At 44.9% G+C, this 24212-nt stretch overlaps 1 protein-coding gene across 11 annotated transcripts in view; it reads right to left on the bottom strand.

The window, feature by feature from the left end:
- PDE8B (phosphodiesterase 8B) overlaps positions 1 to 24212 on the bottom strand; it is a gene marked incomplete at both ends in the record, with an annotated part of 235127 nt that overhangs the window by 196513 nt on the left and 14402 nt on the right. For 9 of the 11 annotated variants that reach the window (XM_080704440.1, XM_080704435.1, XM_080704438.1 and 6 more), the window contains one exon: positions 9077 to 9406. In XM_080704440.1, coding sequence (XP_080560566.1) covers positions 9077 to 9406 — 330 coding nt within the window. Of the gene's footprint in view, positions 1 to 9028; positions 9407 to 24212 lie in introns of those variants that run through there. The other 2 variants (XM_080704433.1, XM_080704430.1) reach the window with 2 other exon arrangements.

Here is a 24212-nt window from a genome sequence, read left to right as displayed (position 1 = left end):
CTGGGACACTCCTGTTAGGGAGGTCAGGCTCACTGGACCAGGCTCCCTTCCCCTCAGCAGCTCCCACAAAGGAATGCACGCTGTGGTCACAGCTGGCCCATCCCTCTTGAGGCCTCACCGCTTAGGTGGGCCAGGCCACTGCCGAGGAAGGTGCTGGGTGGGAATAGAGGAACAGAGCCACGGTCATGTGGACAGGAGCATCTGTGGGGTCCTGTGGGTTAGCAGCCCTGGAACCAGCTTTACAGACCCAGCCTTATAGATTTGGAAGGAGGCGAGTAAGACATCTCACACACACACACTTGTCAGCCTAAGCCTTCTCTCCCTGCAACACTTCCCAGGATTGCTGCACATGATGGACTCGGGCCATGGTGGCATGCACCAGGTGTGCACAGCCAGACAACTCATCTTGGAAGCTTTGCTTCACTGCATCTTCATTTGGCCATCATTCTTTTGACTGTCATGTTTTCTTTGTTGTGGAGAAAAAGAGACTCCCTACTTCCAACTACTTCAACACACCACTGGTGGCTTCTACTGTCTCCTCACAGCCACCCAGTTTTGCTGTTGACTTTTTTTTAAGCTAAAAATGAAAACATCTCACGTGGCTGAGAGACTAGCAGCGGGGTGAGGTCTGGGAGGCTGGGTCAGACTGGCCTTTGTAAACACACTTTGCTCTCCATGCGGCCACTCCTCTTGCTGGACGCTCCCTCAGCAGGACCCGTGGAGGAGACGAACGTCCTACCCTCCTGACCTCCAGCCTTCAGCTTCCAGCTCCATGCCTTTAATGTTATTTGGGGTTCTGACGTCAGAACACTGCACCTTTTATTTTTATACGTTCCCCTGCGTGATAGGTTGCTTAAAAATCTCTCATGTGTTTTCCCCACAAAAATTTCCAGAATTCAGGATCTTCTCTCAGTTCTGTGACTCACACAGGCAAGCGGGTCCCTGGAGCTAATCATTATATTTCCTATCTGAGAGAAATCGTTTTAGATTTACAGTGCATCATTTTCCCATCTGACAATACTACATCTGACAGCACCTGAAAAATCAGCCATACAGAAACCAGGAGTGCTCATACAACATGGTTCTAAGTACCAGTCACACCAAAAAGCATCCTGTGTGGAACCCCCTGAAGGCAACACCAGACTTTTAGACCCTGCCTCCTGCCATGGAACCTTAACCCAGAACAACCCTCCAGTCCCTTCCCTTCCCTTCGGAGGATTCCACCGTGCTCTCTCCTTTGGAATCCCAGTTGACATAGGCCAAATCCACGCCTGCCATAGTAGTTTTCAAAGCTTCCAGAGAACACACCTCTATATAAATCCAAGGAGTCTATGTTAGCAAAATCAATCTACTTTAAAGTATGAGATACATTTTCCCAATGTATCAAACAATATGATGTTTGAAAATAATCACTTTAATTACCCAAAGGGTAATGATGGCAATCCCAAGAATATTAGCAACTAATATTTGTATAGTCCAAACCCTTAGAAAGTGGCCAATCACTGTGTTCAGTGAAAATAATGACAAGTTGGGCCAGAGGTTCTAAAATATTTGTATGCATTATACATTCCTTCTCCACTCACCTTGAAACTATTCTGGGTCAAGCCAATTGAAGGGGTGACCATGGATGTATAGGAGGAAAGACCCCTCTTACAAGCCTGCTGCTTCCCTGTCCCCATCGCCCCTCCGCTCTAAATTACTCTGTGTTTCAGCACCAGCCACAGGTGGGCCTTGGACCTGGGGTTGGGGGTCTCTGCCTGCACCACACCTAAGGGTGGCTCCTGTGCTGACAGTGTTTAAGAACCTTGGGGTTGCAGTCAAACAAGCTCCCATTCAAACTTCACCTGGGTGATTTGTTCTGCCTTATACAGACTTACTTTCCTCAGTTTTAAAAATGGAAATAATAATTTGTAGCTCAGGTTTCAGTAGATGAAATAATGTAGATTATGTGAAACAATGTATATAAAGTGTTAAGTGAGATAATGTAGATTACGAGAAACATTGTACATAAACTGGCAAACTGCAGGGACTTAAGTAATAGCTAATGTTATTATATTCGCCCTATTTACCTTGTAAAATCTATGAACCATGCATGAAAATTCCAATTGCCTTGGAAACAAGAGACAAGCACAGAATATTCTTTCTTTCATGGATGGATTATCCAAAAGTAAAATAGGTTCTTGATTTTTATTACAGCAATCACAAGCTTCTTAAAGCAAATTATCAGCAAAGTAGGATAATTCCATGTCAGGAGCTATTTCTCTGTGGATTGTGCCTGCCTCTTTAGGCAGAAAGAGGAGGTGATAAAAGTCAATGGAAAAGTGTAAAGCACAAATATCCTAAGTAAAACGCAGGTTTTATTTGCCAATGGGAGATGAGAGGAAATGGGGGAGGAGCCATCAATAACTAATTCTAAATAAACATACAGTGCAACTTGTTAAAAAGCAGTTGCTTTTTAAAACATAAAATTTTTTGTGTGTAGTACTGTGGGTGGAGCCCAGGGGCTTTTCTATCTCCGGACTATCCTCCCAAATCTATTTTATACTTTATTTGGAAACAGGGTCCCACTAAGTTGCTGAGAGCCTCACTAAGTAGCTGAGACTGGCTTCAAACCTGTGTGATCCACCTGTCTCAGTCTCCCAAGCGCTGGGATTACAAGTGTGCGCCACCACACCTGGCAAACATAATTACTGCCATGACTCCCAATGTAAGATAAAGGTAACCCCATCTAAAAACAAACTCAGTACCTGGGGTGTAGTTCAGTAGTAGAATGCTTGACTACTAGGCAGTAGTGAATTCAATCCCTAGCCCTGCTGAATAAATAAATTAAAAACTCTAGGGCATATTTTAATATTTAAAAACTATTACTTATTGAAGAAATCAGATTCTAAATATATAGTAAAATATTTTTTAGTTTTTATTTTTTTATTTTTTAAAGCCTTTTAGTTTTGTAAGCCAGTAGAGAGAAGGTTGTAGATGGCAGAAGAGTACAAACCGAGGGAATAAATGAACTAATGAGGAGTCATATGGAATATGACCCTTGAGTCATATGTCTCACATGACCCTTGAGTTTGGAGCTGAGGGAAGGGGGAGGGGCAGAAGGTAAGGGAGAGAGAAAGTGATAGAAACATCTCAGCAGAGGCAGGATATAGAGTAGACCCCGGAGGAGGGTGTGTCTCCTGCAGCCCAGAGGTCTCCAGCTAAGATCACTAGGTATATTTTAATATCATAAGTCATTAAACAAGAAATGCAAACAGTAAATTCAGTGGCCATTCTTTAAATGCTATTATTTAGGCAACCATCAACATTGCCTGCCTTAATTTGAGTTTATCTACACATTGGTGTCTCTAATGATGCTGAAAAGCTTTTAGCACTTTTCCCAGAGAGCCTTTGGCACGTGCTCAGGATTTGCCCCTCCAGACCCACTCTCCATTCCGCCCCATACCCTTGAAACTCCTGTCAACAAGCTCCTTTTCCCTGTGGTGTTTAGATATGTTTGGCCAAAAGGAGGCACAGGCAGGGTTCCAGGAAAGGAAGGACAATGGTGTGGAGATAATTTCTTAGCTCCTACCCTGCCCAGCCAAGGGCTACCAACTCAACTGCCAAATCCCTCCTCCAAGTTCCCATAATCACTCCTTCCTCTTGCCCCTTCTAAACCAATGACAGACCCTCTTTTTCTAGCCTTAGAGGGTGGCAGCATCATGTGTTGACTTTCCTTAATCCTGCCAACACATTTGAAATAGCTCTTCATAAGATTATTTTCAGACGAATCTTTCTGTACTTGTAATCTCTTTCCTGCCAGGACACTGTCTGACCAGGAAACAAAGAAGACATGGTTGGCTGGCCGTACCTCATCTAGATGTAGGGTTCTCTGGGGCTCACTCCCTCCTACCTATTTGGACTCCTGGCCTTACCACACCACCAATCTGATGCCAAGTATCTGCCCTGCCTTCACCCATATGCTCTGTCCTGCTGGAGCCCACCCACTGCCTGATGGTCACCAGGGTGAGATTTCAGCAGAAACCATCTCACCTCTGAAAAGCTAAAAGTTTGCACCATGTTGCATTCTGGTTTGAGGTTTTATTGAATGGGGTCAAAAGGTGTAATTACCTTATTTTCCTTAAAAATTAATGTAACTATTGAAGAAAGTGGTGAAAACTAGACATTATGTAAACATGGCCCCCAGATCAGAGGTGGGCACGTGAGGGCCTGTGAGGAGGAGGAAAGGCATCAGGACCAGTGCAGACTCATGCCATTCTATACACAACTGGGCCTCAGTGAACCTGAACAGGCTTTGTGGTCCAGTACTCCACTGCTTACAGACTCTCCAGCCAAACTGGAGTCTCGGAATTTGATGTTGCCAATAGAGATGTCAGGTTTCCCATCCAAAGATAAACGAAGATGAAGGCAGGTCTCTGACTAGTATCCCAAATATAGACCATAGTCTATCATCTGGTCATCAGGATAATTTAATTCACTTATAGGCAATGGTTCTCAAAGTGTGCTCCCCAGATCAGCAACACTAGCGTTTCCTGGAAACTCATGAGAAATCCAAATTATCAGGCCCCACCCAAGACCTACTAAATATGAAAATCTGGAGTGGGGCCCAGGCCCAGCAGTGTGTATTTTAACAAATCCTCTAGGCAATTCTATTATACACTTAAGGTTGAGAAAATTGACTTAGAAAACAAATGAAAATAATATGAGAAAGAGCTCCACCATTCCCTCCAGTAAAATCTCATTACTTATTTACTATAAGGTAAGAAAAATATCTGTTTTCCTTTTATACAGAGTCAGCACAGGCTTATCCTCACTGATTCTAGGATGCCATGCAACAGATATTGTAGGAGTCACTAAAAACTGATTTAGCCACACCCTTCTACACAAGATTTATCCTTCTGCTTAGGCTTCAACTTCATGGATATTACTGGAGTCCCCAGCACTGGCAACTGAGTCTGGCACAAATACTGACTGAACGAATAAAAGATCCCAGTGAATGGAGGGACAAGGTGGGGGGGGGTAGCTGGCAGTGCTGGCTCTCAGCACAGTCATTAACAACCTCCTATGTCTCTTCCACAAAAAAATTAACCTACCCAGAGGTTGTTGCAAGTTGACTGTATCATCAAGAAAGTCTCTCTTCTACAACTGGCTCCTTAGTTCTGGATACTCCCAAGTAGCAACAGCTGGTCTGAGAAAAGATTTGTAAGAATCCCTGGTTCCTCCCAGAGAGAGGTTCAACCATCGCCTCCAAGGATTTCTGAACAAGAATTACAAAACTGGCACAAGATCAGGACTGAGCATCCTGCAGGATTCTCCTGTTGGAATACTATTTTTAAAAAGGCAAGCAAGAAGAAGACAAATTGCTAGGAAGCTGCATTTTTACAGCAATTCGAAGACAAATCTAACTTCTTACCAGAAATGGAAACCCATGTGATATCATTGTACTGCACATGAATTATTAATGTTTATAATCTTTTTTGCCAATTAGGTATTCAGGAAGGTTCCTGTTGACATCATGTTTGACATCATAATGCTTCATCATACTAAAAGCTTAATGAAATGAATTATTGCTAGAAAAAGAGAAAGAGATCAAGCACACATATTTGTACTCTGGGGAATACCAGAGCCCAAGGAGATAATGACAATATTGTTTATAATTGATGTACAAAGAAGGGAGTGTGTGTGTGTGTGTGTGTGTGTGTGAGAGAGAGAGAGAGAGAGAGAGAGAGAGAGGGAGAGAGAGAGAGATATGCTGGGGAATGAATTTAGAGGCATTATGCCTCTGAGCTATACCTCATCCCCATTTTATTATTATTATTATTATTATTATTATTATTATTATTATTTTAATTGGAAACAGGGTCGCCAGGTGTGGTGGCGCATGCTTATAATCCCCGCGCTTGGGAGGCGAAGACAAGAGGATCGTGCAGGTTCGAAGCCAGCTACGGTGGCTTAAGAGACCCTGTTTCCAAATAAAAATATAAAAAGTAGGTCTGGGAGTGTAGCCCAGAGGTAGAAGGGCTTCCAGGAACCCCAGTACCACCAAAAAAAAAAAAAAAAAAAAAAAAAAAAAAAAAAAAAAAAAATTGGAAGCAGGGTCTTGCTAAATTGCTGAAAGCCTCACTAAGGCTTCAAACCTGTAATCCTCCTGTTTCAGCCTCCCAAATCCTGGGATTACAAGCATATACCACCAAGCCTGGTTACAAAGAGGGGTTTTAAAAGTTATGAAAACTACCACTACTGTAAATAAGATCAAATGACAAAGACTTCATTTTTTTAACCAAACATCTTAGAAAGAGGTGGGAAAACACATTTGTAGCAACTATCTCAAACTCTTAAAGCAAAAGAAGAAATTTTGTGTGTGTGGCACTGGGGATTGAATCCAGAGGCATTCTACCTCGAAGCTAAATCCCAGCCCGATTTTTATTTCTTATTTGGAAACAGGCTCTCACTAGGTTGCAGAGGGTCTCACTAAGTTGTTGAGGCTGGCTTCAAACCTGCAATCCTTCTGTCTCAGCTTCCCAAGTATTGGGATTACAAGTGTGCACCACCATGCCTGGTTAAAAGAATAATTTTTATTCTAAAAGAAAATAAAAGATTTTGTAAAATTATCTCATCCATAAAAGGTTACCAAACATGTGAACTTTAGGACTGAATAAGATACTATGTCACAAGGCCTAAAAGGATACTATTAAATATTTGGGGCAATTATGGGATAAAACGCTATATGATCTATATAAACAACTCTGGTCTCAAGATTAACTTCAAGTATATAATTTCTAAGATCTATACAATGCAAATTAGTTTTGAGTCACTGAGGCAGCAGTTTCATTCCCAGTATTCCTAGTAATGGGTTGAAATGAATTAAGCTCTTATTTGGGAATCATGTTAAGGCAAAATGAGTTAAATTCCTTCCCAGGTCCAGCCTTTTAAGACTTAAGCCAAGTAGCAGTAAGATTTATACAAGTTTATACTCGCTGCTAATAACTGGGACTCATTTTCTCTCTAGTTTTTACTCCATTTGGTCTCTAAGTAGCCTCTTGAGGGAAGTACTAAAACACAGAGAATGGGTTCATTCATTATTCTTTCTTTCACTAAACAAACACAGAGTAGCTAGAGTTGCCAGGTACCAAAATGAGGTCCTTGCTACTCAGAAAGGAAAAAAAAAAAAAAAAAAAAACCCACACAATTTCTCTTGAGCAACCAGAAAAAAGTACCACAGAGTTCATGAACGGTCACCATCCCGAGCCCCTCCCTCAAGTCTTCAAGTTTCCTTGAAACTGCTCCTAAAGCCAACTTTTTGTGAACTAGCAGCTAGAGATGGGGAGGAGCATATCAACGAAAGCAAAGCTAGTGTTTGGTCAAAGCCATCCATAACAAATGTGTAATTGATACATTATACTGTCGCGAATCCAGGTCTCTAGCCTTTGGCTCTTCTGTGCCAGCATGGCAGTGTTAAAAATCAATAGTAAGAAAAGAAGTTTATTCCTGATTCATGGTAGGTGCCCAGTAAATGGTATTTTTATCTTAATGGTGATTATGATTGCATCAGAGAAACATTGCAACTACAAATAAACATTTACTTAACTAGTTTTATGATGCAAAATAAGATACTGCTCTAAAAAAAGAAGTCAGTTCACTGAATGAAGCTTTTGGTCTTCCAGACTGAAGCAGACACCCACTAGCCTTCTTCTCACCTCCACTGGGAGCGTATTCCTCCAATGAAGACCAGAAACCTCCTCCGGCTAGGTCAACTGTTGAACAAGCTTTCAACTACTCAGTATGCAACTGTGTCATCGCCAGAGAATCATGGAATGTGTCCTGCTCATCTGCTGGCCACTTATAAAGCTGTGTCTCTCTAACATCCCGAGTCATAGGGATGAATTTTTCCCCTCTGCACATTATGCCACTGTCATTCCATTTGCCATAAGGAAAAAGGCCCAGCGTCCAGGTTGATACAAGCAAAACAGTCTTGGATATGATAGCTAGTAGTTCCAGCACATATAGAAAGACACTATTAATCACAGTGCTTGTGAGGTTGAGACAGGAGGATTCTGCAGGTTTGAAGCCAGCCTCAGCTACTTAGTGAGGCTCTCAGCAATTTAGTGAGGCTCTCAGCAACTTAGTGAGACCCTGTTTCCAAATAAAATAGAAAATAGGTCTGGGAGTATAGACCAGAGGTAGAAAGCCCTTGGGTTCCATCCCCAGCACCATAAAAAAATCATAAAAGCATATTCACCTATTATTAAGAAATATCTAGTGACTAATTTCTAGTGACCGTTATTAAGAAATGTCTAGTGGAAAATTTAAGCAATTTTTCCACTTTCTTATAATTCTCTACCAAAAGACCAGATATCTGTGCAGAACCTGTCTTCAGATAGCTGCACTGCCCTGGAAATCACATCCCCTCACTGAAGCTCTGCTGGTGATCCAAACTCCTGGCTGGGTTCTCTCCATGATGTACAGAATGCAGCCAACACAGAGAAATGCTTAAGTGGAAAGGAGGTCCCACACCGCTCCCCTTCCTCCAGCCCCTTCCTATCTCTCTCTGAAAAAGGGAGAGAGAGAAAAAAAAAAAAAAAACACTCTTATTCATTCACAAATCCTGCGCAGCTGCGCCTGTATGGAGACTTCATCCAGCCGGACTGGCTTTCCCAGGTGGGTGGGAGGCGCAATAGCAGGCACTATTGCACCCCGGTGCTGGGTCTGCACCAGTTACCTACGCGGCACGCCAACCCAGCTCGGTGCTGGGGTTTCATTCAGTCGGACTTGCTCCCAAACGCTCTCAAGGATTCGTACCCACCCCTCCAGCAGCCGGCCCGGAGCCCAGGGAGAAGCCGAAGGCCACCCGGCCGCTTCCCCTGCGCCCCTTCTCCACCCGCCCCCGGGATCCGCTCCGGTGGCCCCTGCACCCCGCCGGGGGCCTTCCTCCGCTCACATTTCCAGGGGCCCCCACCCCCACAAATGAGAAGTCAACTCCTCCCCGGCGATGCCTCCCCCCCCCCCGCCGCTGCGCCGAGCCCCCAGCCCGCGCGAGCCCCGCCGGGACGGGCGGGCGCCCCCGGCCCGCGCCCACCTTCACGCTGGTGTAGCTGGTCTGGGTCTCGGCCTCGGCGCTGCTGCAGCAGTGGCGGCGCCGGCCCCTGCAGGTGGTCGCGGCGGGGGCCGCGGAGCCCGCGCTGCTGCCGCTGCCCAGCTCGGCGCGGGCCCTGCGGACGCGGACGGCGCCCGGGGGTCCCGCCGCGCGGCTCGGGGGGGCGGCGTCGGGCGGCGCGCAGGGGCCGGGCAGGGGCGCCGCGGGGCCCTGCGGCACGCCGGGGGTCTGGCGGGGCGAGTTGGACTCGTCCGAGTCCCGGCAGTAGATCACGCCGCTCTGCGAGACGTGGATGCTGGGGGCGCAGCCCATCCCTCGGCCGGGCTCCCCGCGCGCCCCCCGCGGCCAGGGGCGGCCGGCACCGCGCGCCCCCCGCCCGTGCAGCCGCCGCTCCGTCGGGCCCGGCCCAGCCCGCGGGGGCAGCGCGCGTCACCCCAACTTTCCCTCCGGGGCCATCCTCCTCCCCGAGCCCGAGAGCGTGCGCTCACGGCGCTCCGCGCGCACCGGCGGCCGCCACCCTCCCCGCCCGCCGCGGCGCCCCGGCTCCCCGCGCCTCGCCCGCCCCTCCTCCCGCCGCGCCGCCGCCCAGCTCGACCTCGCGGGCTCCGGCCCGGGCCAGGACGCCCGCCCGCCGCCCGCACAGTCCTTCCCACTTTCCGTCCGCGCCTGCCCCCCTCCTGCCGCGACCCCTCCTTCCGTCCCTCGGCGGTGCCCCTCTCCGCGGCCGCCCCTCGGCCCCGCCGCCGCTCCCCGGGCTGGACAGAGGTGCCCGCCGCGGGGCTCGACCCCGGCCCCCGAGCGCCGCCGCTGGCACCCGGCTCTGCCCCCCCCCCCTCCGCTGTCCAGAGGCCTCGGCCCTTCTGCACCCATCACGACGCCGCCCCCTAGCGCCCCAGCCCCTAGTCCCCTGCCAGCACACACCTCTGGCCAGGTCCTGAAGGGATGGGTAGAACCTCAGTAAGTCTCTTCTCTAGCGCACATCCCTGGGCAGAACCCCAGGCTAGCAGGGACCCCACAGCCCAGGCCCACCAGGCTAGCAGGGGCCCCACAGCCCAGGCCCACCAGGCTAGCAGGGACCCCACAGCCCAGGCCCACCAGGCTAGCAGGGGCCCCACAGCCCAGGCCCACCCAGCAGATTTGCGCCTTTCTCAACAAACTCGGGTAGTTAAGGAGAGGCCTCACACTTCCACAGTACAACCGCCGTTTCCTCAGCCCCCACCCGCACCCCACCTGCCTCCACATACTCAGAAGGCTGAGCTGGATGGTGGCCCAGCCTTCCCAAGAAGCCCATGCCCTGTCTACTCATCGTGTGGAAGTCCATGCCAAGGGAGGGGAGGCCTGCGGAGGTTGAATCGTTAAACACATAAATTCCAAGGAAGATTCAAGTTAAGAGCAAATAAGTTATCTGCATGGTTCTTTGGCTTTCTCTCCCAGAGTTTGCACCTCTTCCCTGGGTGGCTCTAGATTTTCACACTGACTTCTACCCCACCCCGCTGTCAACTGTTCTCCACCCTGGGCTGGGCAGTCAAAAAACCTTCCCTTGCCTCCCTTTGTGAGACCTAAAAAGAGCCAGAAGAGCTTCCTTGGGAGAGGGGGAGGAGCTTTAGAAACAAGGCTGCTGCAAATCTTCCCTTGATGTGAGCTCTGGGTCACAGATGCCAGGCACCACTGCCCACCGACTCTGGGCTCCATCAGTATTTCCTGCTACCTCCACAATGGCACAAGGGTGAGAGGGTCTACGAAAGGACTTTAGAGTTGCCTGTAAGGACAAAGCAAAACCAGAATCTGGATTAAAAGCAGAGTAATAAGTATTTCGTCTAAAAGTCTTCCGTTTTTCTCTTGCTTTCTCTCAGTATACCACCAACTCTGGAAGCAACCCAATGGAGACTTCAAATGATGGCTTCTAACCTTCATAGAACAGTAAGAGATCATCAAGAGAGGAGAGCTAGTCTGACCTTATTCTTCTACTTTACTTTGGCTGCTCAACCCCACTTGGTGTGCGTACTATGTCTGTCTGTCTGTCTGCCTGTCTGCTGTGTCTGTCTCTCTCTCTCTCTCTCTCTCTCTCTCTCTCTCTCTCTCTCTCTCTCTCCATGATATGAAAAGGTCCATCTCCAGTCAATCTAGAAAATCTCTATGGTACATTTTCTAATGTACAGACAAATTGCTTATAAGATTTCTGCATTGATTGGTTTCCCCAAGAAGCAGATTCAGAGGTGGTATTTATCAAGCAGAGGGCTTACTAGGAAGTGCTTATAATCAACACTTGTGGAAGGACAAAAATTGAAGGAAGCAAGATAAAGTCTGAGCAGAGGGAGAAACTGGCTACCCTCAGGCACCCCTTTGGAGAGGCTGGGATGAGGTTTCAGAGTGTCCTGAGATGGGCCTGGGATGATAGGCCCTTACATACCCACATGGATCTGTCATTAGGTGCAGGCCACCTCTGTGACCTTGTGCAAGGTGGCCCTCTTCTTCAGATGAGATCCTCCCCTTACAAAAGGCACCTGCCCAAATGCGCTCTGCTGGAAGAGTACATCGGTCCTTCTTTCCTGAATCCTAGCTTCTCCTCATTACCCCCAGATCCCTTGCTGAATGCCTAGGGGCCATGCCTATAAGAACACAGCATTAAATGGTTGAGATAGATAACAGGGACAACCATTCATTTAAAACTAGCCTGATAGCTACCATCTGCCCTGTTTCCAATGGACCATTTAGAACCTGAGCAAACAACATCAGAGTTAAATTACAAAAGCACCCGTCTCCATCCCAATCCCCAGCATAATGTGAAAAGTCAGGAGTTAATTGTTCTTAAAGCTCATCTGTGATTCTCTCCTATACACTCACCGCAGTCATCAGCCCTCGTGACGGTGCCTGTGGCAGCTTCAACATATTAATATTCAGAGCCCTGCAAATTCTCATTCCACGTGTCTACATGTTCAGAGTTTTCTCAAAGAATTACTCAGTGAAACCGCCAGAGAAGAGAAAAGCACCAGTCACTCACTGAGGTTTCTGAAGGCAAGACAATGATAAAATAGAGATTATAGCTAATCTTCTGGTGAACACTAGATGAACCACGAAGGTATAAATCATCCAGAAGCAAATTAGACATAACTTTCTACATTAAAAATAAATGGGGCTGGGGGTGTATCTTAGTGGTAGAGCACTTGCCTAACATTCATGAGGCCCTGGGCTTGATTCTCACCCAAGGAAGGAAGGAAGGAAAGGAGGAAGGGAGGGAGGGAAGGAAGGAAGGAAGGGAGGAAGGAAGAAAAGAAGGAAGGACAGAAGGAAGGAAGGAGAAAGAAGAGAGATTGCGCCTTAAGAGAGCAGATGACCTCAGGGTGGCTAGTAAATAGGACAGGCTGCTGTAGCCAGATAATTGAACATCTCATATTGGAACCAGTGTCTTTTGCTGAATGTGAATTCTTTGAAGGAAAAGAAAAGGAGAAATGCAACAGATAGACGTTTTTCTTTCTGAAGCAGCAACAGCTTAGCACAGCTTCCAGTGCCAATTCTGGCTTAGTGAAAGGAAAAAATAACATATCCTACAATCTCCACCAAGTGTTCTCAGTGGGAATATGCAACCTGCCCGCACTGCCGGAACAGATCTGATCACTGTAACTGACAGAAGTGTGTATGTGGAGAAGAAATGGTTTGACTGAACTCGTTTCCCCAGCTTAGTTCTGAGGCCTAAGTCTTGCCTTGTGTGAGTGATTTCTGAAACCATTTCCATGCAGCTACTTCAGTGCATCCCCGGGTGACTGCAGAGCCCGCAAGCTCAGACTCTGCAAATATAATTTAGGCCCAAGTTACAAAATAAGGCCAGGAAGCCCAACATTATAAAAAAATTTAATTAAGTGAGGAACAACTTAGTGACAATGTCCAAGAAACAAATCAAAAGAAAGCAAACCAAAACAGAAATGTATTTTAAAAACTCAGATATGTCCAAGGTCAGCTGAATGGCTTTTATGTTTTATAATGATATCAAGTAAGAGCTCACCTCAAAATTTTGACCTGGAGTCACTGCAAGATATTGAACAATTAAGGTCTATTCCAATTCTAAAATGTTACAAATCTTCCAGATATTCTTGAAAGAAGCAGAAAATGTGATTAATACACTTTGATTCTTAAACATAAAGGTTAAAACAGTCATGGCTATCTCATTTATCCATGGATAGCCAAACACTTAATCAACCAATCAACCTTACAGAGCTTCTGGGTACAGAACATGTACCTAATGGTGGAGTTTATTGGAAATCTAACTGCTTGAGAAGTGAAATGACACTGTTTATTAGGCAGACCAGTAGTGGCAAGTTCACTGAACTCTGAGAAGGGTGAATCTGAAACCCGGTTCTGCTTCTCACAGCAGTATAACCTTGGGCAAGTCACTAACTTCCGGGCCTTAAATTCCTTGATAATCTTTAAAGTCTCTAAATAACCAATATTGTGGATGCTGTGAAAACATTAATCTTTTTACTAAACCTTTCTTTTTTTGGTGCTGGGGACTGAGCTCAGGGGCATTCTACCCCTGAAACTACACTTCTAGTCCTGTTTTTGTTCTTTATTTTGAAACAAGGTCTCACTAAGTTGCAGAGGGCCTCACTAAGTAGCTGAGGCTGGCCATGAACCTGTGATCCTCCTGTCTCAGCCTCCCCAAGTACTGGGATTACAAGTGTCCACCATCATGCCCAGCTTATTAAATCATTTTAAATTTAGAATTGTGGGATTTTTGAGCTGAAAGGGCAGTCCTGAACCTAATAGCACATTGGAAACACCCTGAGGAATTTTCCAGAAATACAATGGTTCCTTAGTCCCATCCTAGAGATTGGATTCAGGTGGTAAGTAAGCAGCTGCCCTTTCAAAGAAAGTGAATCCAATGTAGCCTTTCCCCAGCCTCCCTTGGGCATGAGAGTAAAGGCTGAAGTTTGAAGTTCTCCTACGTGCCTGGGGCTCTATGCAACCTGGCACCTGCTGGCCTCTTGCCAGGCTCTCTTCCCTCTGACCCTCACTCTCTCTGCTCCACCCGCACTGACCTCCTTGCTGTTTCTCCAAGAGACCTAACACTCACGGGGAGCTGTCCCCAGGAACGCAGTCACACACACTCGCATAGCTAAGTTCCTCACCTGCCTTACATCTCTGTTCAAATGTCACCTACTCAGTGCCCAACCCCTATCTAGAAGTCCAGCTCACATCCCTCCACTGTCCCTTTGCCTCTCTTGATTCCCCTGAGCCCACAACTTCCCTCATTTCATAGCCTTGTCACCTTCCAAGTCACTATATAATTAACTCACCTATTTCTTTTTATTCTTTATATTCTCCCTCTAAATTATAAGCTCTAAAAGCGTATATTTTCTTCTTATATACTGATAAATCCCATCCTTTTAGACCAGTGCCTAGCGTGTGGTAGGTGCTCAAGTATTTGTTGAATGAATTATTTTCTCTCTTTTGCTTTGCTCATCTCTTAACTGTTAAAACCTGAAATTGCACTTTTTTTAATTGAGTAGTTTTATGTTCTGTGCTTTCAGTTTTCAAAGCCAGTAAATGTCTTTGACCTGAAAATCCTCCTTTAGTAATAAAATAAAATAATAATTTGTACAGAGATTTGGGTATCAGCAGTATTTACAAAAAGGAAATGGGAGAGAATTCAAACTTGAACACTCAAGAAATGGCTTAACGAACCACATTAGCATGTCAGAATATCACTCTTTACGTGTGTTTAGATGAAGTAATTTAGTCAAAATATAGTATTATATATAGTATAGATTAATATATATAGATTAGTATATGTATACTAATATGTATATATAACATATACTATAGTACATATGATGTACATATAGATTAGTATATATAGCTTAGTATAGATATGTAGTATAGTATAGACAAATTATAAATATGGAAAATGCATGTATATTTGTTGATGTCCCTAAGTGAACATAAATTGATGTAAAAATGGTGCAGAAAACCAATGTAAATGAGTGAGTATAATGTTACCTAATTTCCCCAAAATTAAAAAATTAAAATGCTAAGTATATTTTCTTTTATGGACTTCCACTGATATTTTTTGTTTAAACAAGGCAAAGGGTAGAAATATTAAAGAAGAGAGAGAATTAGAAGTAGATAAAGACACAGGAATTAATGCATACACATTTACAAAGGAAATATAGAATCAGAAACACAGGGGCAAAAAAAAATGAAAGACAAAGAAAAACACACACGGCCATTTCCATGGCAAAATATTCCTACCAAGTGGGTTTACAGATGCAGCTCTCTAAAGAAAATAAGACTAAGTTGTATTTTTAACCATAGTTGCATCACTTCTTGGCTATTCTGCCAAAGAACAAATGAAATTAAGGGGAGGACTTGGCCCACAGGACAGTTATCTTTTGCCAGTTGTAGAAAATGCAAATACAGAAGATGTAGGAAGAGATTCGGCCAACATCTGACTTCCTTAGGTCAACACCATCAAGTGTGGAATGCACTGAGTACTGGGCCCTGCATGGAACAAAAGTGATCTGTCCTTCCCAAGAACAGGAACACCGCAGGTGGGGGCTGCGTCAGCCCCAGGAGAGACTCGGGATAGCCTAGCTCCTCACCCTCAGAATCCTCCTGGACCCAAACAAACAGGCTATGAGGGATGGGACATTCCCTTCCAACATACTTGTAAGTACATTTCATAAAAATAGGAGACATAAAATGATATACCAATGAAACACAAGGCACGGTCCTACCCAGAGGGAGCTTATGGAACCATCAGGGAGATGGACTTAGGAGAAAAGAACAGAGTGCGACTGGGGCTGTCCATTCTTTCATGGTAGTCATGGTAACTGGGGGATGCTTGCTGGGGAAGGAGGCTTGTCATCTGGACGGTCACCAGGACGACTTCCTAGTCAAAGGAATCAGCATGAGCAAAGGCACAGAGGCACAACTAACCCTGGTGGAACCAGAGGCATGGCACCAATCGGACAATGAGACTGTGACTCCTGAGGCAGGGATGACGGAACTGGAAGGAGAAAAGATGGGAGACCTGACCTGAAACTTCTCCTACATGGAGTAAAGTTACCGTAGGTTCTGCCACCCATAAGGAAACTTCCCATTTGAAAATCTAGATTTAGGAAACAAGTCCATTGTCTAGCAAAATAGTTTTGTCTGTCAGGCATGGTGGCATATGCCTATAATTCCAGTACTTGGAGCCTGAGACAGAAGGATCACAGGTTTGAGGCCACCCTCAGCAACCCATGGAAACTCTCAGAAGCTTAGCAAAAACCCATTTCTACTTAGGCCCTTTGCAACCCAGTGAGACCTTGTTTCAAAATAAAGAATAAAAAATAGGGCTGGAAGTGCAGCTTGGAGGTAGAATGCCCCCTGGGTTCCATCTCCAGTACTGCAAAACAAACAAACAAACAAACAAACAAACAAACAAACAGTGTCTCACTAAATCATTGAGGTCTGACCCAATTGCTAAGGCTGACCTTGAACCTGCAGTCTTCCTGTCTCAGCCTCCCAAGTACTGGGATTATAGGCATGTACCTTCACACCCAGCTCTAGCTGGCTTTCTTTTAATAATAATTCCATGGTTCCTTTAATATTTGTGTATGTGTGTGCATGTGTATGTGTGTGTGTCTGTGTTTGTGTGTGCAAGTGTGATACTAGGGATTGAGCCCAAGAGCATTCTACCTTTAAGCTACACTTCCAGCCCTATTTATTTTTTATTTTTAAACAGGATCTCACTAGTGTGTTTTCCATCTCTCTCTCTCTCTCTCTCTCTCTCTCTCTCTCTCTCTCTCTCTCTCTCTCTCTCTCTCTCGGTGGGGATAGAACCCAGGGGCATTCTACCTCCAACCTATACTCCCAGCTCTGTTTTTTTTTTTTTCTTTATTTTGAAACAAGGTCTCACTGAGTTGCAGAGGGCCTCACTAAAGTAGCGGAGGCTGTCCTCAAACCATGATCCTCCTGTCTCAGTCTCCCAAATGCTGAGATTACAAGCGTGCGCCACCATGCCCTACTTATTTCTTTTCATATAGTATTTTGGAATCAGACATGCTTGTGCACACCTGTAATCCCAGTAGAGGGGAAGCTGAAACAGGAGGATTGCAGGTTGAAAGCCAGCCTCAGCAATTTAGTGAGGCTCTCAACAACTTAGTAAGACCTTGTTTACAAATAAAAAAAAATAAAATAGGACTGGGGTATGGCTTGAAGGTAAAGTACCCCTGAGTTCAATCCCTGGCACATCACACATACACACAAACACACACACACACACACACACACACACACACACACATCATTTTGATTTCTTTAACAACTTGGAATCAGGGTACAATCATTAATTAACATCAATATTTTTAACATACAAGGCAAGGCACGAGGCATGTTTGTTTCTAAATTAGTGGGAGCCTTTCTAAGTGTTTCTTTGGGCGTTTGTTCTGGGGGGCTTATTTGTTGTTGTGTGGGGGTTTTGTGTGTGTGTGTGGTGGTGCTGAGGATTGAACCCCAAACTTCCCATGTGCTAGCAAGTGCTGTACCGATTAGCAGCATCCCCAGCCCATGGGTGATTTTTAGAAGTGCAGATTTCTAAGCAGGGTCTCCTGCCTGCAGGTACACCTTGCTATGCGTACCAGCCATTCCCAAAGATCTCAACACTAGGTAATGCCAAGTTCACCCATTCATTTATTCAGCAGATATTTACTTAGTGGCTACCATATATCAGATGCCAACTGAGCACCAGCTAACAATACAGAAAGAGTCCCTATTTCCACAGAGTTTAGAATATTTGGGGGAATTGGGAGGACAAACAGGCAGTAAAGTTCTCTGATAGTCATGAAGGTTGGGCAGGTATTTAAAATATGTTGATGTGACAGAGGTTGGGGCAGGATTATGCAAGTTCCCTCAGAAGAAACTTAACATTTAGGCCAAGATTCTCGGAAAACTTTATCAAAAAACTTTATCATTCATTCCTTTTTCGTCTACCCATGCATCCACCCATCTACCCGTTGAGATGCAACGAGAACACCGAGGGTCACCACCGTGTCAGGCATAGAGGGACACAAGGGAACATGTGCCCGCAGACAGTCAAGTCATACACAAGAGAAGTGGGGAATGTTTGCCCTGAAATAAAAATCCAAGCCTTCAGAGAGAGATGGCAATGGGTGGAAGTGATGTGATTGGAAGATGTCACTGGGAAGATAAAGTGTGGCTCCTGGAAGAAAGGGCAACGTTTGAATACATAGGAAAAGAACATTCCAGGGGAAATGATGGCCATGAAAGCCAGGGAGAGGTGTACTGGCCAGGTACTCCAAGAATGATGAGTGGCTATGGTAGGTACTGCTCAGTGCTAAGTGCAAACCTAGCACAGGTGAGACCTTAGGTTCAATCCTCAGTTCTGCCACAAAAGAACAATGAAGGGGATAATTCAAAATGCTTTATGGTGTGTAGAAACAGCATTATTTTGAGCCAGGTGTGGTGGCACAGCCCTACACTCCCAATACTTGGGAGGCTGGGACAGGAGGATCGGATCACAGGTTGGAGGACAGCGTCAGCAATGTAGCAAGACTCTTCACAACCTAGCGAGATCCCATTTCAAAACCAAAAAATAAAAAGGGCTGGGGATGTAGCTCAGAGGTAGAATGCCCCTGGTGCCAAATCCCTAGTACCCTAGTACCAATGAGAAAAAATAAAAGCATTATTTTGGCTGACAAGGCAGGTTATTCCCAGGGAACCAAAGGCCAGAATATGGAATTTGCCTAAACTCTAGTCACTAGGAATCACTCTGGTTTTGATTTTCTTTGTTTATTAGTTGGTTAGTTTGTGCTGTTGGGGATTGAATCCAATGGCTTTCTACCATTAAGCTACACCCCAGCCCTTTTTATTTATTTTTAAATTTTAAAACAAGGTCTCACCAGCGTGGTAGTGCACGCTTATAATCCCCACGCTTGGGAGGTGGAGACAGGAGGATCGCGCAGGTTCAAAGCCAGCCGCACTGGCTTAAGAGACCCTGTTTCCAAATAAAATATAAATTAGGTCTGGGAGTGTAGCCCAAGTCGAGCATGATGACCCATACTTGTAATCCTAGTATTTGGGAGGTTGAGACAGGAGGATCACAGGCTGGAAGCCAGCCTCAGCAACTTAGTGAGGTCCTCCACAACTTAGTGAGACCCTCCCTGTTCTGAAATAAAAATGACAATTAAAATATAGAGGTGGGGATGTATGTATCTCAGAGGTAGAAAGCCCCTGGGTTCAATCCCTAGTGTCGGGGCCCACTCGACTAGACCGGGATGGGGCGGTGGCTCAAGATGGTGCCTAGGCATGTTGCCAAGTCATGAGGCTCACGAGGCTGGCGGTGCCCTGAGCCTGCACAGTGAGCCCTATCAGGCGCCCTACGGATGATCAGTGACGCAGTGCCTCGTGCTACCACCAGCCTGCCTATGAGAGGGTTAGAAATGTGCATGCCCTAGCTGTGGGAAGCTTGGGGTTGGTGGAGTGATGAGGGAGAGGTTATGATGCTGATATATATTTGCTTGCTGTTCGCATTGAAGGAGAAGCATTAAAGAGGAAGTAGCATCATCAGCAGAGTCGGTCTGCTAGTCAGAGCCTTAGGGTCGCGACACCTAGTACCACAAAACTAAGTAAATAAATAAATACAAAGATACAAAGTCTCTCTTATTTACCACACACTGGCCTCAAACCTATTATCCTCCTATCTCAGCCTCTCAAGCAGTAAAATTGCAGCTCTGTGCCACCATGTCCAGCTTCACTCTGGTTTTTAATAAGACTGCAACATAAAAGCGTCACTTTTTTTTTATATTGAGATGAATCTGGTTGTAAACTCAAGGACAATGAAAGGAATCAGGAGTGAAGATCCTGATTGGATGGATCTTCCCATTGTAAAGTAAAGGAATTATAACGATACAGAAATGGACCTGCAACATTGTAGTCAGGAAGCTGAGGCAGGAAAGCATCACATGAGCATCACATGAGCTAGCCCGGACAATTTGGTGAGAACATGTCCCAAATTTTTAAAAAGGGCTTGGGGTAAAGCTCAATGGTAGAGTGCCTCTGGTTTCGATTCCCAGAGGGAAAAAAATTGGGGAAGGGAGGGGAATTTCCCCACCACCAAAAAATCTAGAAATAGGATGATAGGGATTATTATGAACTTTCAAAATCCCTATGCTGAAGCCAGGCGTGGTGGCGCACGCTTGTAATCCCCGTGCTTGGGAGGCAGAGACAGGAGATTCGCGCAGGTTCGAAGTCAGCCGCGCTCTGGCTTAGGAGACCCTGTTTCCAAATAAAAATGTAAAAATAGGTCTGGGAGTGTAGCCCAGAGGTAGAAGGGCTTCCAGGAACCCCAGTACTAAAAAAAAAAAAAAAAAAAAAAATCCCTATGCTGAAAGCCTAATGTCAAGGTGGCTATATTTCTATATTTGAATTAATTACCTAATTACCTTGAAGGAGGTAATTAATTTTAAATAAGGTGATAAAGGTGGGACCCTAATCCAATAGGACTGGTGTCCTAATCATTTTTTTCCTTCCTGATTTTATGTTTTAATATATTTTCTGGTGCATTGTAGTTTTACATCATAATGTAGGTCATAATGATAGCGACATGTGTGCACACAGCACTTGGTGAGCTTTCCCATGGCTCCCTCCTCACTCCCCCGCTACCCCAAACAAGATACTGAGATTGACATAGGTATTCTCTCATATGTATATAATATCAATGGGAGTGATTCCTTCACTGATTTTTGCATGGAGCAGAAGGGCCATGAAACTCACAGAGAGCAGGTGCAGTCCACCCTGCTACCACTCATTTTTGTATCTGCAGGCTCCAGACTTGTAGGAAAGTACATTTCAGTTGTCTAAACCACCTAGTCTGGTGGTGTGTTACGGCTGCCCTAGCAAGGTACAGGAATGTTGCATAAATGAAACTTGTCAGAAGAAAGAAAAAGGGAAAGAATTCTACAGACTTTACTGAGAACAAATTCCTAGGATCCAATGCCCAATTAGATGAGGGGCCCGGAGCTGGTGATATCAAAAGTGATTGTAAAATTCCCAGCTTGCATAGTGTATAAGAACAGGAATACTCCCCCAGAAATGAGCCCTGTCAATACAAGGGGCTCTTCATCTGCATTTGCTCTTTGAGGGCCCAGAAGCATGAGTCTAGAAACCATGGAGTCTTACACAACACTAGCACTGACATTTACCTAGCCAAAAACCTCTTTTATGTCCACTGCTAGATCTCAGGTTCTTAAAACCAGAACTATTGTGTGGCAAGTACTTGTTGCAAGACCATGGAGAAAACAGACATGTCAGCCTCCTCTGACTAGTACATGGCCCATAATTTTCCTCTGTGGCTAAGAGAACCTTTGCCAAGACTTCCTTGGGCTTCTCTGCAGCCAGACCCACCCACACCATGACCCTACTTTCTTGGTGTGTGTGTGTGTGTGTGTGTTACTGGAGATTGAACCCAGGGGCATCCTACCCTCAATTCTATTTTTATTTTTATTTTGATACAGAGCCTAGCTTGTTTTCTGAGAGTCTCATTAAACTGAGGAGGTAGTTCTCAAACCTATGATCCTCCTGTCTTAGTCTTCCAAGTGCTGGGATTTCAAGCATGTACCACCACACCCGGCAGCCTCCCGTCCTTTGCCTCAAGACCAACATTTGAGCCCTGGGACTTGACTTGACGACTTCTTCACTAGCTCAAAGTGCCTGGAGGCTGTGGCTCTGCTTGAGGGCCCTGAGTTAGCACCTTCTGTGAATCTTGTGTTTTAATCCTCTTACTTTGGCTGCTAGGGCTGTGAAAGGAGGTATTCTAGAAGCCTTCTGGCAGAAAGTCCCTTTCTTCTTGGAGCACATTTCTCTGCAGTGTAGCACTTTCTATATTCCACCATTAAACATCTCCAAGGCATGACCAATGACTTCTTCATACCTCATATTAGGTGGCTTATACAGCAGAGACACATGGAGAAGAACTTTCCAGGTTCTCCACGCCAGTGGCTTTCAAACTTCAGCACACATCAGAGTTACCTAAAACCCAGGTGGCAAGGTCTGAGGATTTCCATTTCTAACTCCTTCCCAAGGGATGCTAATGCCACTCACCCAGGGATCACACTTTGAAAGCCACTGCTACGCACTTAACTCTCACTTGTGATGTTTTGTTTTCTGAAACACAATGCAATTTGTGCTTAAATCTGAAGCTTCATAACACAAAGAAATGCCACAGAGCACTGGAAGGCTGTGGATTTTCAGGATGTCTCCATACCTCCCAAACCAGGGACTTCAAGGACAGGTGTATAATTGGCCCTTTTTGAGGTGGGGATGGGGGAGAACAGGTTTACTTGTATATGTCAACTTCATGGTGACATATACAAGAGCAGAGCTATATACATTTTCAGTAGAATGCTTGACTTACTTTCTTTCTCTTTCTTTCTTTCTTTCTTTCTTTCTTTCTTTCTTTCTTTCTTTCTTTCTTTCTTTCTTTCTTTCTTCTTTTCGTGTGGTGCTGGAGAATGAACCCAGGGACATTCTACCAAGCTACACTCCCCCAGCCTAATTTTTTATTCTTTATTTTGAAACAGGATTGCACTAAGTTGCAGAGGGCCTCACTAAGTAGCTGAAACTAGCAGCAAACCTGTAATCCTCCTGTCTCAGCCTTCCAAGTACTGGGATTACAAGCGTACGCCACCACACCTGGCTTCTTTTTCTTAATATAGAGTTTTCAAACTAGAGCAGACAAAAGTCTGCTATCTTTTGGGAACAATAAATAAGATCCTTGGAAGCAGAGATTTGGAATTAGGGAATTTGGAGGGGGCTGAAATAGTGTAAATTCAATCCAGTGTATGTACACAAAGCAGACCAATTGTGTAATAGTAATAATGGCTACCATTTTGGAAACAACTTACTGTGTTACAATATTGTACTTTACATGTTTTACATGTTTCTCATTTTTACCCTTTAGATATGAAATTTTTCAGTATCTTCTTTATATTTACCACTAACCTTAATTCTCACCTAACTTGGCTTAGAAATTACTTGCCTCTCCAAAGCACGGCGTCATCAGACTTTTACAAGTTATAAAATCATACATAGACCTTTAGAAAAGAAATACGGCTAATGCCACACTGACTCTATTTCTCACTGAGATTTAAAAGATAAGGTTCAGATTCTTTATAACAGGGATTCTGACTTTATATCATCAACATGAACATCAGCTTTTTTTAAAAAAAAAAAAACTGTACTTTTGCCGGGCGTGGTGGCGCATGCTTGTAATCCCCGCGCTTGGGAGGCGGAGACAGGAGGACCGCGCAGGTTCGAAGCCAGCCGTGCTGGTGTAAGAGACCCTGTTTCAAAAATATAAAATAGGTCTGGGAGTGTAGCCCGGAGGAAGGAGGGCTTCCAGGAACCCCAGTACCACAAAAAATAATAATAATAATAATAATAATAATTTAAAAAAACTGTACTTCTAAAGTAAAAGTGACTTTTTGTTGTTAATTTAAAAAATCAAGCTAGTATTTAAGATTTTCCTTTCTCTTAACACTTTTGTAAAAGATGAAGCTAAGCCACAAAGCCCATACATTTACAAGATATTTTAAGCACTAAGTTTCTTACATTTCTGTAAGAAACGCATGGCCCACTACAATTCTGATGGCTAATTGCGTTTTTAGTACCCATTGCTTCTGTCTGTATGTACAGTTGGAATATAAAACATATATAATAATAAGTTAGAGATGCCACATCTACAAGTAAGACCGAGTTTTGGGAAATGTAGGAACCAAGCCTAGAGGGGCCATTTGCAGAATTCCTGTGATGAGGGTCTTGACATCCCCTTAGGAAGACCAGAGCGCCAATTAAGATTCTAAATACTCTTTCAAAATGTCACATCAGCCCAAGTTGGAGTGGGTGAGTGGGAAAAACAGAATAAGGCATACGAAGCATTATGTAAAAGCAAACAATTCTGCAATAGCAAACAAACAATGCAGCACAGATCTTCCAAATTTATTTGGCATATCCATAGAGTGTGTGTGTGTGTGTGTGTGTGTGTGTGTGTGTGTGTGTGTGTGTGTGTGTGTTATGAGGGACTTAACCCAGGGTTTTAAACTTTCTAGATAAGCATTCTATC

This window comes from Muscardinus avellanarius (assembly GCF_963383645.1).
Source record: "Muscardinus avellanarius genome assembly, chromosome: 1".
NCBI classification, from domain to species: Eukaryota; Metazoa; Chordata; class Mammalia; order Rodentia; family Gliridae; genus Muscardinus; species Muscardinus avellanarius.
Note: the sequence above shows the minus strand (reverse complement) of the source record. Positions and strands in the feature narration are given on the sequence as shown.